Source organism: Mercenaria mercenaria, chromosome 5 (genome assembly GCF_021730395.1).
Source record: "Mercenaria mercenaria strain notata chromosome 5, MADL_Memer_1, whole genome shotgun sequence".
NCBI lineage: Eukaryota > Metazoa > Mollusca > Bivalvia > Venerida > Veneridae > Mercenaria > Mercenaria mercenaria.
The window spans coordinates 91,770,436-91,788,354 of NC_069365.1; the positions used below are offsets into that span (position 1 = coordinate 91,770,436).

General features: G+C 34.3%; 1 protein-coding gene across 24 annotated transcripts in view; it reads left to right on the forward strand.

Moving 5' to 3' along the window:
- LOC123558649 (teneurin-m-like) overlaps positions 1–17,919 on the forward strand; it is a 241,368-nt gene that overhangs the window by 215,611 nt on the left and 7,838 nt on the right. For 22 of the 24 annotated variants that reach the window (XM_053544291.1, XM_053544311.1, XM_053544308.1 and 19 more), the window contains 13 exons: positions 1,954–2,139; positions 3,089–3,235; positions 3,855–4,062; positions 5,399–5,518; positions 5,939–6,218; positions 6,726–6,993; positions 7,457–7,597; positions 8,112–8,364; positions 8,899–9,131; positions 10,827–10,984; positions 11,380–12,454; positions 14,775–15,094; positions 17,279–17,578. In XM_053544291.1, coding sequence (XP_053400266.1) covers positions 1,954–2,139; positions 3,089–3,235; positions 3,855–4,062; positions 5,399–5,518; positions 5,939–6,218; positions 6,726–6,993; positions 7,457–7,597; positions 8,112–8,364; positions 8,899–9,131; positions 10,827–10,984; positions 11,380–12,454; positions 14,775–15,094; positions 17,279–17,578 — 3,689 coding nt within the window. The remainder of the gene's footprint in view (positions 1–1,953; positions 2,140–3,088; positions 3,236–3,854; positions 4,063–5,398; positions 5,519–5,938; positions 6,219–6,725; positions 6,994–7,456; positions 7,598–8,111; positions 8,365–8,898; positions 9,132–10,826; positions 10,985–11,379; positions 12,455–14,774; positions 15,095–17,278; positions 17,579–17,919) is intronic. The other 2 variants (XM_053544306.1, XM_053544307.1) reach the window with 2 other exon arrangements.

The following is a 17,919-nucleotide window of genomic DNA, read 5'->3' on the forward strand; positions in this document are numbered from 1 at the left end:
CTGGCAGTGTTTAAGAATATCAAGATAAAGAAAAATCTCATGTAAATCAAATAATAAAGCATGGCATGTAACAGAATGGTAAATTATACATAATCAGACGGACAGCAATTTTACCATATTGTTGTGTTATTGCTGGCTATCAGTGAATTTTTCTCTAGAAACTTGATTAAGACTGTGATTTTTGTAATACAATTCTATTTACATCTTCAAATTTCAAGGCAATAATTACTTTCTTTGTCTGCAGGGTGAAAAACAGCTGATAACATGCATTTTAGATTGGATGTTACTAAATTTGTTTCGTGGGAACAATATACCTTTGTGAATTGGGAATGAGAATATATTGTATATCCACTGGCATACCAAATTTGTACTAACAACTAGTTATACTTAAATCAAAACTTCCAGCAGTAGTAATCTCCCCTAGCAATTTGTTAATCACTGCAATTACAAATACCATGTGACCATGAAAGTCACATGACCTTTGAGAAGAAATTTGAATGTAATTTTCTTATTTTCAGTTCTATTTTTTTATTTCACCAATTTTCATTTATCTTTAAATCTCTACAATTTCATTAATTAAAACGTCATATGATGAAAAAAATGTTAAGATTCTTGAAAAAAAAAATTGTTTGCAGTGGCAACAGTTTCTTTACTGTAAGAGGATACTTCTGCATAGGAGATTGCCGAAAATATAGTTTTTACGAAAACCTGTCGAATACTAATAAATTATTTATACTAAACTTCTCTCTCAAACTAACCATTCCATCATTACAATACAAAATGTCAATTTTCAGATCTAACAGTAAACAATGTAACAGGTAGCTAAGGCAATTTGTTTCCTGAATATTTTTTACCCATAATGCATATTTCCTGAGTCTATTCCCACAATTCATTCTGCTTTTGTTTGACTTCCTGTTAGAGCAGACTTTGTATGTGCTATTATTTGCATGGTCTGCCTTTGCACAGTTTTAAACTTCTGTTCCAAGAGAACCAAAAGGGGATGTTACTCTGAATTAAAACTGTGAAAAGGGGGACAACTCTGTAGCCACATTTGTCAGAATGATCTTTTCCTTGCTTTTGCTGTGGCATGCTTGCAGTATTATAAGCCTTGGCTATAGGAGAGATCGCCGTGACGTCACGCGTTAACACCTGTTTATCTGGTGGTTGGCAAAACAAGTGTTTTTAACACCATTTGCGTATTGAATCAGAATTTTTAATTTTTAATAACTTTTTTGCTCATTTATGGATTTTAAAAATTCAAAAAGATTTGAAATACTAACAATCTTCATATTTTTGTATCCAAATATCTTTTTTCAATGAATAACCGTTTTAAATGACATATAATTTTAAAAGCGGCGTAGTGATTTTCACAACCTTTAGTAAAACAGTGTAAGTTAAGCGTTCATAACTAATCCATTTTATTTCGAAATAACAATTAAAAGTAATCAATAAATTGCTTGTTTTATAACCTTTCCATTGATCAAAAAATTATTTATGTAATTTATGTTTTAAGAAAGTTTAGACCGTTAGAAAAGCATCACTGTTTACAAAAAACATGGACAATCAGCTTCTGCCCACCCGATCACTGTCTTATCAGTTCTAAAAATAGAAAATACACCGGATTTGTATACAAACACGATCTCTCCTATACATATGATATTGTAAGACTTTTGTTGTATGCAATTTGTATGTTTCATGTGCTTTGAAAAGATCTTAGATGATACATTTTAACTGATATTATAATTATGTATAAATTGTTCTAAGTAGGGAAAAAGTTTTTACCAATTATTTTTGATATTATTATTATTTTTGGTGTGATTCAAACATCCTGATAATATTGAAAGAAAATGCTGTTATTAAATGACAGAATTATGGAGCGTTACAATTCCCATGCAAAAGTTTGAAAAATTCATTGAACATGAAAGGTCAGGATTATCCTGTTTTTGTTTACAGAGAAATGTCGGCTAGAATGTTACCATGGTTACTGTCATAACCAGCGCTGTCTGTGTTATGATGGCTGGAGCGGGGCACTATGTGACCAGTTGAAATGTGACCCGAGATGCGATGGTGTCCGTGGTAATTGTAACAACGGGACTTGTCAGTGTTTGAAAGGTTACAATGGAAAGCATTGCAGTCTGGGTAAGTTTGATTGTTCTGTCGCAGTTACACTTTAGCTTTACTGATGGAGAAAGACCACTGATGTACCTGTGCATATTTCAGGCTTGGGCTGGCTTAAATAATAGCTTAATAGTTAAAACCATTTTTTAGAGCCAGCAGGGATAGCTGCGTGGCCAAACTAGGTCTTGAACCTACAGTGCTGAAGGGCAAAGTTGTTCATAGCTGAAAACCACTTTGTCATAGAGGCATCTTCATTTGGTAAATAAGTATTTGGTAAAAACAGAGTATCAAAAACGCATATTTTAGAAAGGAAGATATGGTGTGGATAAATTCTTTGTATTGATAAGATCAGGCATATTTCAGCAGTGACCGACCATGTTATTCATAGCAGCCGAAGGTGAAAACAATGGCCATATTACCTTTTCGGAAAAAAAAGAATATATTTTGTTTAGATTTAGTAACACTTTGAAGCAGAAAGCTTTTTGAAACCTGTGAAAGGAATGAAAAGTTCTTGATTAAAAATGAAGGGAAAAGTCTCCTTTGTGACAATGTGCACATCAAATTTAGTTTTGTCATTCTAACAAAAATATCAAGTACTTTGCTCTTATTAAGAAAAATTGACAGGCACCCAGACATTGACATTGCAAGATTTCTTTTAACCTTTTAACAATTTTGCTGTTGCTGGATAATTATGAGTAAATCAAGAAGTGTGTTTGTGCAATTTTGTTCCATACATATTAAAAATTGATATGCAACAAAAATTAGATATGGCAATTTTATGAGAAAAGTTCAATATCGTAATGGAATTCTACAAAAAAAAAAGATGAAAAATTGCACATTTGGTTGTCATTTTATGCCGTTTCTGTGCATTGGGGGGACATCAGATACTGGCAACTGAATCGTAATTTGGAAAACAGCAGATATTTCAGATATTTTTGACATTTTCATTGACGTTAGATGTTAATTTCAGACGGATGCCCAAGCGACTGCAGTAATAATGGTGTGTGTACCCTGGGACTGCAGGGATATAGTTGTAAATGTCGCCCAGGATGGAAGGGCGAGGCTTGTGATGTTTCCATGGAGATGCAGTGTAAAGATCATGTTGACAATGATGGAGGTAAAACATGAAATTATTGCAAAATTACCCATCATGGTACATATGATGTCAAATCAAAGAACCTTTCTTTGATGTTTGAGAACAAGTCATACATCTGTTCTCAAAATACCAACTTTGCATTTCGGAGATAAAGTGATAAGACGATGGATCCAAATGAAAGTCTGGATCTGTGAAATTATATCCTTGCAAAATTGAAAAGTAATATGTCATTGAAACTGGATAGCTCAAAATGTTATACAGTTATGTAAATACAGAATGATCAAGACAAGTGTAATATTTCAAGTGCTTTACTTGGCATGAACAAGATTATACTCTGTTTAATAGTGGTCTAGTAATTGGATCTTTAATTTTTGTTTGTTTTATAACAACTGTGAACTTCATTGTAGACAGCATTTGATAATATCACTATAAACAGGTATTTAATACATGTGACCGTATAGAAGGCTGTGCAGTCTGTCCGGGGACCAAACCCATATCCCTTGCTTACAGAGCGAGAGCTGTACCGATCGAGCAAACCATCTGCTTACAATTATTGTCCCCATTTAAGTAATGAAGTCCTATACCATGACACATACAAGACAGCTAACTTTGAAAGGTTTGTTATTTTATCTTATCACAGATGGACTGCGAGACTGTATGGACCCAGACTGTTGTTCAAGCACAGAGTGTGAAGATAATCTGTATTGTCGAGCATCACCAGACCCCGCGGAAATCTTGCTACGTAAACAGGCACCATCTACAACTGCGTCTTTCTACGAGAAAATGAAATTCCTGGTGGAAGAGAATAGTGTGCAAATGGATACATCTAAGAATGCTTTTAATGAAAGGTAATTTTGTTCAAGATATCTTAAGATTAACTCCTGTTACCAAAGAAGTGTTCCTCCATTCATAGTTAATATCATGTCATGATATCATTTTTAAGTTTACATGGTGTTTATTGATAAATCTTGTTCATAAATCACATACATACAATTAAGTTGTTTAAAATCAGTATACTGGAAACATGCTTTCCTTGAAAACTTAAACTTGTTCACTTCCATATATAGCTTGTTTTACATGACATAAATTGGTTTAAATCTCCGATTAATTATTACATGTCAACAATTTATCATGTCAGAAGATGGCATTTTGAAACAATTTGGTAATATGTATCTTAACACTTAATGCAAGGCTATAGATTCTGCTGCAAAGTTAGAAATATTTGTGTGGGGTTAATTTTTGCTCATTCGTATTTTCTTCATTTGGTGGAAATCGTTCATTATGTAAATTTGGATGGTAATAACTTTTCAGGGTAAAATTTACATCCTACACAAATATTAAGCCGGATTCAGCTAGACCATATACCGTAGATACCCATGTATAATGCGCAGTTTTTTGACCCCCGGGACCACCCCTGAATCGTGGGTGTGCATAATACACAGGTATAGACAATTTTTCAACTTCAGAACAAGTTTGTTACCAATGTTCGCCATTTTGGTAAAGGAAAACTACTCCCCGCGCTTACTGTCTCCGCTAAAATCTAAGATTGCCATTGTTTATTTTTCTTTCAAAATTAATTTCATATAAATTTAAAAGTATTTTGACGAAAGAAATGTTTACAAATCACAAAAATTATGATACTAATTAAAGATCGAGAATTATCTTTGACCGAGGTCAAACTGTGAACAACATAACTGACACGAGGTGACACGTTAATTGCCGGTAATTACTGGCTTTATGATCGTGACAAAAAGACTATCACACCTTTTGTTATCAGTTTGAATTGAGAAGCTCATGTCATTTTGAAAGATACCATTCCGAAATATTGAATCAGCTGCTATTTATTTATTCAAAATAGTGAATTAAAAAAGGTAAAACAACAAATGTAACAATAATTTACTGGTTTTATTTTCGAGAAAACAAAAATCAATAGTACCGTGAGACCGATGCTGCTCTCTGCCGCGGAGATAAAATTTATTACCGGTGTCGATGTAAACTCTACTTTCGTTTTCCATCCACCTCAAAATTGACCAAAATTTTTTATTTATTTTTTTTCCCAGGATTTTGGACTAAGATTGGGGGTGCGCATTATACACGGGTGCGCATTATACATGGGTATCTGCGGTAATTATCTGAACTTACGGTAATATAAAATACTTCATCATGTTTATTTTTATATCTCAGTCAAGTGTCAGTTATCAGAGGAAAAGTACAATCTGTGGACAAGACGCCGCTGGTTGGTGTGCGTGTAGACATTGATAAACAACCTTTGTATGGTTACACTCGTACCCGTGAACATGGACTGTTAGTTCTCATATATTATTTTATACCCACATACCCCCTTATAACTGAGTCTGTTGCAGTTATATTGGAGTTGTGCATCAGTGATAGTTCTAGTTGATACTATCATGTGGTTATAGACTGATGGAATAGTTATTACATTTTCTAAGATTTTACTTAAACACTATGAAATGTTGAAACTATTACTGGTATAGATATCAGGAAATTTATGCTAAAGAAGTAGAACTTTTTTATAGGGGGATTGTTTAATATTTGTACATATGTCTATTAGTCATTCAACACAACTTATTAGTGGTCAAAAGCTTTTTCCTTTAATATGTAACCCTAAAGAGTCTGAAATATATACAGTCAGTGTTACTGACAACATACTGGTATTAAATTAGTTAAATGTAAAATTAGTTAAATGTAAATGTTACGTTGCAGGTTTGACATTTTGGTCAATGGTGGTGGATCAGTGACGTTGAAATTCTCACGGCAACCGTTCCTGACTCGCACTGTCAGCGTTCTAGTACCCTGGAATCAGATCATCACCATGGAAACAGTTGTCATGGCATTGATCGAGAGAGATATACTACTTCCTGACCCGAGCCTCTGCGGAGTGTCACATGACCACTACAAACTACAGCCTGTTGTACTGTCCACATGGCAACATACACAACTTGGATCCTGTCCAGAGAAAAGTACAATCATCCCTGAATCCCAGGTACATTTTGTGCAATATTCTGTATAAATTGTCATTTGGTAGAGCTCACTGATGTGTGTGAGTTGATGCAATGTATTGAAAATAATTGTTATATAAATGAAGGTCAGAATATTGATTGAAAGATATTCTGAGCACTTTGTAACTAATTCAGAAATGAGGATGTAGGGATGTAGAGTTGCTGATGCTGATTTGATAATGTTTCATTAAAGTCTTTGTGCTCTGTATAATTATGAATAGTAATGAAACAAGGGAAAAGTAATAGCTGTTACCAGATGCCTCTTGAGGTGGCCCTCTAGAGTAAAATATAACAGTATTTTTACTATCCATTCTTTAGAATAGAATATACAGGCCAGCATAGCTAAATATCTAAATATGAATCCTGAAAAAATGTGTTGTAAATGATAGAAGGTATATATTTAGTTTAATATAAAGTTTAAACAAACTGAAGAAGAAATCGTTTTAACTGTTGCTTGAAAATTTTTGTAAAGCTGTCCTCTTATTAATCAGGTTCTACAAGAGAGTATAAGTATCCCGGGAACCAGTGTGAACCTTGTGTACCACAGCAGTGAGACCCCCGGGTACCGGTCAGTGATCATGATTCAGATGACCACCAAGGACATACCTCTAGCGTTAGCTGTCGTACATCTCAGAGTGTCGGTGGAAGGCATTCAGTTTGAGAAAACATTTGAAGCTGACTCAGAACTGAAGTATACATATGCTTGGGATAGACGAAATGCATACAGACAGAAAGTTTATGGAATAGTACCAGTCAGGGGTAAAATACTACTATATTATTTTTTTTAAAACGAGCACAGCACTATAATCTCCAGTACTTTATGTAAGGAGAACATGTGAGGAAATTTCAGGGAGTTAATCATTTGATCAGTAAATGTGTAGAAGCCATGTTTCTCAAGATACTATGCTGTGTCCTTCTTAAAAACTGCTAAAGCCAGTGCATATAAATCACACTACATTAATATTGCCTACCAATAACAAATTGACTTTCAATGCCAGTTTGATTCTGCCTAAAATATTTTTCACTGGTTTAAGGCTAAGATTTTCGTCTGCCGTCTTCATAGAACTTTATTGTTTGCAAAACTTGATACCATATAGTCGAGACTTGTTTCTGTTTGATTTTGTTAATACTTTAAAAGAGTTTGCCTGTCTTGAGATGAAAAATTTTCTATTTTGGTACGAGAAATTGTTTGAATAATTCTTGAATGATTATCTTTTGACAGTGAATGTTGGTTACCAGTATAGTGGGTGTGGTTATATTTTCTGGGAGACACGTAGCTCAACAATGAGTGGCTTTGACCTTACCTCGTCTGAGATAGGACGTTGGAACCTGGATATACATCATACATACAACTTTCAGGAAGGTAAAAAAAAAAAACATGTCATTTAATGACAAATATCTGAGACACATCTTCTCCATTTTGTTTGAATACTGAAGTAAATTACACTTTGTGGTCTTCCAAGTTTCATGGAGTTTTCTGGAGCCTTGATTTTGTGGGTGTTTTTTTTGCATGTAAAGTTAAAATGAAAGGAATTTTTATGTGTTCTTTGGGATATAATTTTATGGAATGATCTAACGATGAAATCCACCAAAAATAGTCCCCTGCCAATATTAATTATATCACAGTGTATTCGTGTCCTTTGATACTTGGTGAATAAAAACCAAACATAAATGTTTCATATAAATTTAGCAAGTTATTTTTAACATTTTTGTCTGTAACAAATTTTGTTTGCGTCCTGTTTCTTGTAGCATTTATTAGATCTTTGCAGCATAGAGTTATAAGGAGACTTGTTGTGAACCAGCTATTTTTCACCAGCATATAAATACATGCTGAAAATATTTCTGAAAATGTTAAATGCATAAAACATTATTTTCAGGCATTCTACATAAGGGAGATGGTACAAATATCTACTTGAAAGAGAAACCAAAGAAATTGATCAGTATCCTCGGCAGTGGACAGCGACGACGTGCAGATTGTGATGGTTGTAATGGTCCTGCACGTGACAATCGACTTCTTGCTCCTGTGGCACTGGCCAGCAGCAGGGATGGTAGTTTATATGTGTGGGATTATAACTTCATCCGGAAGTTGTCACCAAGCAGAGAAGAAATTGCCAGCATTTTACAGATTATGTAAGAAATATTTGTGTGTTTCATAAAGATTTTAATGCAGTTTTATGTCATGGGTTTAACAGTCTTAATATGTAAATTTGGCTTTCAACATACTGATTTCACAGTATTTAACAAGGCAATTAGTCTGATGAAATATTTTTGATTACCTTGTAATTGGCATGTCTTTCAAACATTTTGAAAATAAACATCATTTGATTACATGCTTTGAAAATTCTCTCAAATACAGTTAAAACCCGGTATCTCGAGCTTGCTTTTCTCAAAATTCCAGTAATCTTGAAAACATTTTCAGGTCCCGTTGCGAAAATACGTGCGATAAATATCATTTTAAGTCGAACTACGGCTATTTCGAAGTACAATGCTTTATCCCATGGAATTCGAGATATCAAGTTTTAACTGTAATAATACCTTTAGCTTGGGAATATTAATGGAAACTTCACAGCAGTTTCTATTAAATCTGATGATGATTACTGTCAATTTTCTGTGAAAATATGTGTAATTCGCATTTAATTACTTTTAAGCATGTTTTCATTACAGGACATATACCTCCCATAAGCCGTATATGACTGTGAGTCCAGTGGATAGTAGACTGTACATCTCTGATTACATGAATAGGAGAATTATACATGTAAAAACCATGGGACCAGTCCGGGAACTTGAGGATAACTTTGAGGTTGTGGCAGGGACTGGGGATGAGTGTACTCCAGGGGAGAGAGACCTTTGCGGGGATGGAAAACAGGCATTGACAGCAAGATTCTTACATCCAAAGGGTGAGTAAAACTTCTTTCAAGAATTGTTGCCATTATATAGCATAAATGGAATAACTCCTATACCAGGTACGGCAAAAATAAACACATGTTTGGGAAAAAAATAATTGGACCTTATTTTCCAGGTGTTCTTAGGTGTCTTAAGGTGATTATATTAAAATGTAAGTTTTGTAGGCAACAAAGTAAGAAGAAATAGAAGTTATTAAAATGTTCTTCAAAAGTTCTTCAATTTCATGCATTGTTTTTGCAAAAGGCCTCCATTGCGATATTATTACCAGCCTAGAGACACTAGAAAATCATTTATTTTTGTGTTTTTGTCCAAAGTGGCTGTCATAGGGACTTAAATTTGTTGATTTCTACACTTGAAGATAAACCGTGTAGGAATTTATTTGTTTCTCTGGATTTAATTTCACGGATTGGCACAACCTTGAAATTCACAAAAAGTAGTCCCCCAAGAATATCTGTGATTCAACAGTATCAGTTTCATGGTCTATCAGATCAATATTACTGCTCAAAATACAATATTATTTCAGTAAAACTTGTTTTAGCGTGAAAATTTCTTTACGCTTACTCATTCCACATGAGTGATGTGCAAGTTTGATTCCTGAGAATTATCGCAGATATTGGCAGACCAGAGCTAACAAATGGGTTTTTAAAATGAAAATGTAATAAAAGTAAAAACAAAAATCATGAAAAAGTCATGCTTTCAATAGATTCATGTTTGCTGCGTATTGAAGAGAAAGAAATAAAATCGAGGAATGTGACCATTCAAAGGAATTCATCTTTAACTGCATATATGATTTTTATGCAATAAATTTTATACGATTGAATATGTTAACATCGAATAACATTTAACATCAATTTAGATTCTTGACGAATCATGTCTAATTATCTTGAAAAAACATGGTTTCTTGCATGATAACTAAGCTCACAGTTTATAATTTGAATTGCAGATTTGTGAAGGAAATAAATGCAGATAAAATACTGCTTTTTGTGCGTCTTGATATTTCTTCATGATGGGAACGAAACTAAGTGCAAAATGTTAATAAAGAAAATGTGGAGATATTTGAATGATGATTAATACTTCTGTGGCAAGAGAAGTCTTTCACTCCAAATGATTTTTGTTTGCATGGCGGGTATTTTTTGGGTTATAAATCTTGAGGTGGAAAAAAAAATATGGAATTCCTGTAGAATTGCCAAGTTAGTTTTCGTATAATTGCATAAAGTTTTTTGAGTCAGTTCCACTTAATTGCATAATTTGTCTTTAAGTTCCTGCTGAGTGTCTCGTAAATGATCAGAGACTGCTATGATAATGATCAGTTACTGTTAAATAATTTAATTTCATGGCTTTGGCCAAAACTGCTTATATTGAGGGATATGAAATTGTTGATTTCAACTTTACAACATAAAGTGGATGGGAATTTCAGTCCCTCCTTGAGATTTAATATTGTGAATTAACTCAGTCACATAACCCACAAAGATGAGTCCCCATAAATATGAATGTTTCCAGTGTATCATTATTCTTATTGTAAACCCCCCTACCCTGTCGTATGGTGGGACAGATGAGGAATTGTTCTATTTTCATCACAAAAAGGTATGGCAGTCAACACAAAAATAAGTCAGGCATGAATAATGTTCATTTGTCACTTTGAAAACTAAATGAAATCAAATGCTAACATGAAATTTAAATTGTTTCAGGGATTGCAATAAATAAGGACGGAGTGATCTACATCGCAGACGGAGCCAATATACGTAAGATTGATACCAATAAGATTATCTCAACAGTGATTGGTTCACAAGATCAGCCAAAGGCATGGAAACCAATGTCATGTGACGAGAGTATGCCCGCTGACCAGGTAAACTTGTTTCTCGAGTAGCTATATCAGGTAGAAGGACAATTTATGAATTTTACAAATAAAACAGGTTTGTAATTAGATTTATAGGTTGCTGAATGCTGTAAAAAAAGAAAAAAAAGAAATATTTAGGCACAGTTTACTTAATTACTGTTAATACACATTAGATTATAGATATTGAAGTTGTTGTTCTTTTTGTATTGAAATTTGAATAAAATTTATTATAGAATTATGAAATTCAGAATTTAGTTGCAATACCCAACTTTGCCAGCCTTGCAACAGTTTAGTGATACAGATTATGCTTAAAAATGGTTTGAGATTGTTAAACATGAAAATCAGATCTGTTATACATGCCTTGTGTTTGTACCTTTACATTTGATGTAAATTTTCTGTACTAGGTGAGGTTGAACTGGCCTACAACACTGGCTATTGACCCTCTGGACGATACACTACATATTCTTGATGATAATATTGTACTGAAGCTCACCAAAGATAACCGAGTTGTTACTGTTGCCGGGCGACCAATAACTTGTCCACAGAAGGATGTCAGCTTCTTACCGATGGGTGTTTTAACTGATGATGAGCAGGCTTCTAGTATCGCTGACCATGTCAAACTTGTGCAGCCAGAGAGCTTGTCCTTTGGTCCGAATGGAGATTTGTATATCCTAGAGAGTGATACACATCATATCAATAGAGTCCGAGTCGTCACCACTGACGGACGTATTCATCATTTTGCTGGCACAAAATCAAAATGTGACTGTCAACAAAGTAACTGCAGATGTTACGATCCTACAGAAAATTCTGCAGCACAAGCTTTATTTGAAGAACTTACGTCCATTACGGTAACTCCAGATGGTATCGTACATTTCGCTGATTCTGGTAATCTGCGAGTATTTTCTGTAATCTCTGAACTTCCAACTCTAAACTGGCTTGGACAGTATGAGGTTGTTTCCACAGAAACAAAAGAACTGTACATATTTAATCGCTATGGTCAGCAAATACACACGGTCAACCTAATGACTGACCAGTACATGTACAATTTTACATATAATATCAATTCCTTTTACGGTAGACTGGTTGCAGTTACTGACAATGCAGGAAAGAGTGTTCAGATTGAAAGAGACTATGACAGACAAGCAAAGGAAATAATTTCTCCAACTGGGGAGAAAAGTCGTCTGCAGACGGACAACATGCAACGGTTGCAGAAATTTCATTCTCCTGATAACACAAGCTTCACCTTCACCTATGATGCCACTTCAGGACTCCTGCAGAGTAAGAAGTTGTCCGACGGGAAAATCTACATGTATACTTACGATGAAATGGGACGTCTGCTCAGTGCTATCCAGCCAACAGGGGAGGTCACCCATCTACACACCGACGTGAATGCAACAGGTTCTATTGTGCACGTGACTACAGATAACAGTAACACAGTTGCTATGGCAACCTATGGCAGTGTACAGTCAGCTCTGCATGGCAAGTCTCGCTAGAATACACTCTCTCACCTTTCAGCTTCTCGGGTCAAGGTTTTTTATAGAGGAAAATTTTAATAATCTTTTACTTGGTGCAATTTTTTTTCATAACAGATGAAAGTCAAGAAGATTAAGTTTGGTTAAAAGTACCAGTTTATGTTCCAAAATTTGATCAGTTAAATGTAAGATGAGGTAGAATTGTAGGGCGGCATATAAAAAAATGCCAAGTACATCTCATGAACGTCACTGCTGAGGTCTTGACCACACTTTCTCTTACGGTATAATTTTTTCCAAGAAACTGGCTTAAAAGCGTTCTAAGTATTTCTCATTTTTGCCTAAAAAATTGGTATTCAGTAACAAATACAAATAAATTGTATGACCTTGACCTGAGTTGTCTGATCACTGATCCTGGTTCTCTCTGTTTACACTTGCATATCATTATAAAAGTTGAAATTCATAAACAAAATTTATTTATGCATAAGCAGTAATCAAATTTTCAATGAAATACAGAAGTTCATAATACTTGGTTCTGATACTTGGTAAGGGTGATAGAAAATTTCTTGTGTGTAATGTATACAAATAAAAATGTAGATATATGAAACGGATGTGGAATGAAATAGCATTATGTACATGTACTAATCCTGATTGTATTGTACAAGTATGCATGTAAATGCCATGTTAGTTTGTGGACCAGTCATCAGGTAGGACATGTAAAATTACTTACCTCCCTTTGCTACTCTTCCCAGTCGAGGGGATTCTAAAAAGTCATAAATTCACTTGGGTAGTTTTGTAGGAGATTTACTGTTTTTAAAAAACAAATTCAGACTGCTTTTGAATGAATGGTTCCCAGCAACATTGTGAACAGAGTTTAAACGATGTAAAAGCTTTTTTTTTAAAAATCCAAAAGATTAACATACGTTAGAATTCATAGTTGTTTCTGTATGCAAATTTCTGGTCTAAAGTTTAAAATGCCATCTGTGTATTAAATTTGCATATTTCGTTGAGTGAAAACAGAACAGAAAACTTTTATAATGGCTCGGGTTAAGATTTGGCGAATTTTATAGTCAGTAAAGACATCATCTTCCATTCATGTTGTTCACATATCTCTGCCCTTCCTCTATCAGGCAGTAGTTTACCCACAATGCCTCGCTTCATATATACACACACCATTGGCATAGAACAGTTTGCTTTCATATAAACCAGTATGTAGAATTTGTGTGTTTAGATGTTAGATGCATAATTAAGTTGAAACATTTATACCTAAACATTTTGTTTTTCTTCTCTTCTCTTAAAGATGTGCTTTCTGAATCTTGTAGATCTATGGCAAACCTCTTGTATTAAGAGCAAAAAAATGCAAATCTATAACTTCATGCTTATTCATTCTTTAATTATAGTTTGTTTAACCTTTACCATGCTAAATTTCTATAGTGGACTAGTTTGTCATTCAATTTGAGCAGTACCATTTATTATTCAAAAGGGTGTTCACTGAAAATTTACTGGAATAGTGAATAGTGCAGACCATGATCCATGCAGGCTGATCTTGGTCTGCACTGGTCGCATGGGCAAAATCACTTGCCGCCAGCAGGCTAAAGGTTAATTTACCATTTTCATTCTATAGTTGCTATGACAACTCCAGTGTCTCTTTACTTCAGCATTAAAAATGTATATTCAGCTCCCATTGTATTCTACTAGTATCATATATATGCTGATAGATATCCATTACAAATATATTCTGCACTGTTTTATGTAGCAGCTTCATGTATTCTCCATGCAGACGTGTCCCTAAAATCTGTAGGCCAAATAGACTGACTCAGACTGCCATATAGAATATTGTTACCCAATGTATATTCCGAAATAAATGAAACGTTTTAGAAATTGATCTTCTTCAGATGCAAATGGTATTTGAACCAAAGTTGGCATTTTGAAGAATAAAATGTATAATTTTCTTTCTAGCACACCTTTCATTCCCTGTATTTTGGTATAGACTGTTCCATAAAGCTTACTGGACTTGCCTAAACAAAAATGCAGGGATGTTCCACAAAATTAAAACAAAGAGTTCAAGGAAGCTTATGTCTTTTAATAGCATGAAGAAAAAAATTGTTTTAATATTTGTTAAAATGTTGCCTTTTAAATTCTGCTTTTAGTAAAGATTTGATTTCACATCCAGTACATCACAGTACAGGTACATTTTTATTTTTGTTGCAAAGAACTAATGACACTTAATGACTTTCGAGCAAAATGTGTGTTTTGTTCAGATGTAGAATGTTTAATGATAAAGTGAAGACTCTGTACAGTATAAAACATGTCTTATCTATCATTTTCAGGAGCCTCAGAAACAAAAGTTACATATCTCCCAGATGGCGCTGTGGTTGTCGTGTTTCCTAGCAACCTCACTATTGCTCTTGAATCTGGAGGGAATCCAGTTCTCGAGAATCAACACCGAATGCATTTCAAGCGCAAACTTATTGCTCCTAACAAGCTTGTTCACCGGCTGGAATGGCGATTTTTCCTGCGTCGTAAAGGTCGCCCGAAGGAGAGTGTTCAGAAACTGGGTCGTCGTATGAGGGTAGGGGAGGTGTTTACGAGGCATGATAGCATGCTTGACTCGCATGAAGAGGGCGGATACAAGGAGAAAGCCCTGTTGGTATGTGAACATTCCTTCGCTTGTAATCTTGTACACCTAATATCACTATTGTCACAAATTTAGAGATAATTTTAAAAATGTACAATTGGAATCTCAACATATTTTACATGTCAGTTAACTTTACTGAAAGACTTTCTCTTAAATTAATATCAAATAAACTTAATTGAAACATTTTTGCTAAAAGAATAGGATTTTCAGCCATACATTTTGCTGCAGAGAATATTGAAATTTTCAAGTCAAGAAGACTTGTGTTTCATAAAAAACTGTAATAGACAGTATTATATACATAATTATGTAATATTATTATTCTAAAGTTCTTATTCTGTCAAAGATAGGAAATAGTCAAAAAAGGTAATTGCAGATATGGCAGAAGTAGTTAATTTTAATTACTGCAAATTTGAAGCTTCACCATGTAATTAACAAATGAGCCGCACCATGAGAAAACCAACAGAGTGTGTTTGCGACCAGCATGGATCCAGACAAGCCTGAGCATCCGCGCAGTCTGGTCAAGATCGATACAGTTCGCTTTCAAACCCTATTGCAATTAGAGAAACTGTTGGCAAACAGCATGGATCCTGACCAGACTGCGCGGATGCACAGGCTGGTCTGAATCCATGTTGGTCGCAAATGCACTATGTTTGTTTTCTTATGGCGAGGCTCAACTGTATTTTAGGTGTACACGACTACGTAAACATATTTAATGCTTCACCCTCCTCTTTCAAAGTTTTTTTCTATCAAATTGCTGTTCTCGAAATAATATATTTCCACGTATTTATTGTATATGAACTTGAAATCGCATGCTTATATTTAAACATTAAACTTTTCTTAGAAAGTGGCTTACATGTGTATTAAGAATGGCACTCTTTTTAAGCCTGTTCCATATTAGAAATGCATGCATTTTTCGTAATCTGTTATAAATCAACCCTTCTTCCTTCTTTTACGGGTGCATTATTTCTAAACGATGCTTTAATTATTTATGATTTATAATAAAACATTTTCTTGCTGAATTTTTTCAAATATCCAATATTAAAACTTAACTTTTTTGAGTGCATTTTTTCTGTAATTAATGGAAAAATAAGTGCATGCCTGCATTATTGCTTAAGTATTTGTATATATGTATTACGCTGAAAAAATAACTGATTTGCCGTTCATATAAGATATTATAGATAAATCTACCATATTGACAGGTGCTACATAAATAATTCACTGAAAGCTTGGCTAGTAGATATAGGATGTTCAAGTTTGCCTCGTTCAATTATGAAATGTTTTGAATGATGGTATTTGGTTACTAGTTACGTATGTTGGATTGGATGATAATTTTAACTTGTAGAAGAAAATACGATACTGTATACAACACTTCTTTCTAGAGGGGTTGATTTATTTCAGACCAGATAAAATGTTTACAATGTTTACATCTCTGTATTGGACAGGTGCATAAAGTGTTCTTGTATTTTAAATGATTTTTTTTTAAGGTCAATTAATTTTTTTGTTCATATCTATTTTATTTTTCTCCAATATTCATAAAGTAAATGAAGGCAATTTTTTTTTTTAGCAAAGACCACTTGAAGATGTTTATTAAAAGTACTACACAGATATTTTACTTTTCGCTGTAACAAGTGCTTGTATGACAAGTTGTTACATGTAAGACAAGGTGTTACATGTATGACGTAAGACAAGGTGTTACATGTAAGACAAGGTGTTACATGTATGACGTAAGACAAGGTATTACATGTATGACGTAAGACAAGGTGTTACATGTATGACGTAAGACAAGGTATTACATGTATGACGTAAGACAAGGTGTTACATGTATGACGTAAGACAAGGTGTTACATGTATGACGTAAGACAAGGTGTTACATGTATGACAAGTTGTTACATGCAGGTTTTTACTTTAATTATATAAGACATCATTATAAGGGTTGCTTTGCTCTTAAACACTGAATGAAGAAGGGAAAAAATCTCAGCACTGATAACAGTTACAATCATACAGTCATGCTCAGTCAGAGATATTGTCAATATCATCATATTTCATCACCTTGTTTTTATTGTCTTGATGTAAATAAGCCTTTACTTGTTTGTTTGTCAATCTTTCAAACTTTCTGTGTAGTCTTTATCCTCTTAAGAAAGAACACATCCAAGTTGAGAAGATATTTGAGTTTTCAGTTTTTATTTGCTTGTCTAGGTAAATGGAGAGAACCTTCTAACCATAGAGTATGACAGGGATACACATACAGAGACCATCCTCGATAAAGATCTGCACGAGATTATTACAACTGCATTTGATAATTCTGGTCTCCCCACCCACTTCCTGCCTGCCAAGAACCATCACTCTCTCAATGTGACCTATAATGCTGGAGGGGAGATAATCCACTGGAAGTATGGAGATCTGGAGGAGCGGAGAATATTTGAGAGTGGCGTGCTGAAGGAAAGGACGGGAAACAACGGAGCGCAGTATAGGTACAACTACAGATATGGTAAAAAGGTGAGGAAGTTACAAATAATTCTCTTCAAATGTTAACCCTTACAACCTTACTACCCTAAATTTCTATAATGAGCTTGCCCATCTTTCAATTTGGACAGTACCATTAACTGTAAAAAGGGGTGTTTACCAAAAAGATACTGACTGAATGGTGAACAGTGCGGATCATGATTAGACTGCACAGATGATCTACACTGGTTGCAAAGGCAGAACCAATCATGTTCCATCATGGTAAGGGCTAATATCAAAATGCAATCATCATCTTTGATCAGTTTCATGATGGTACTCGGAAACAGCTCTAGGTGAATGTCTAGAAACTTTTCTCTAAACACAGGTTTAACTTT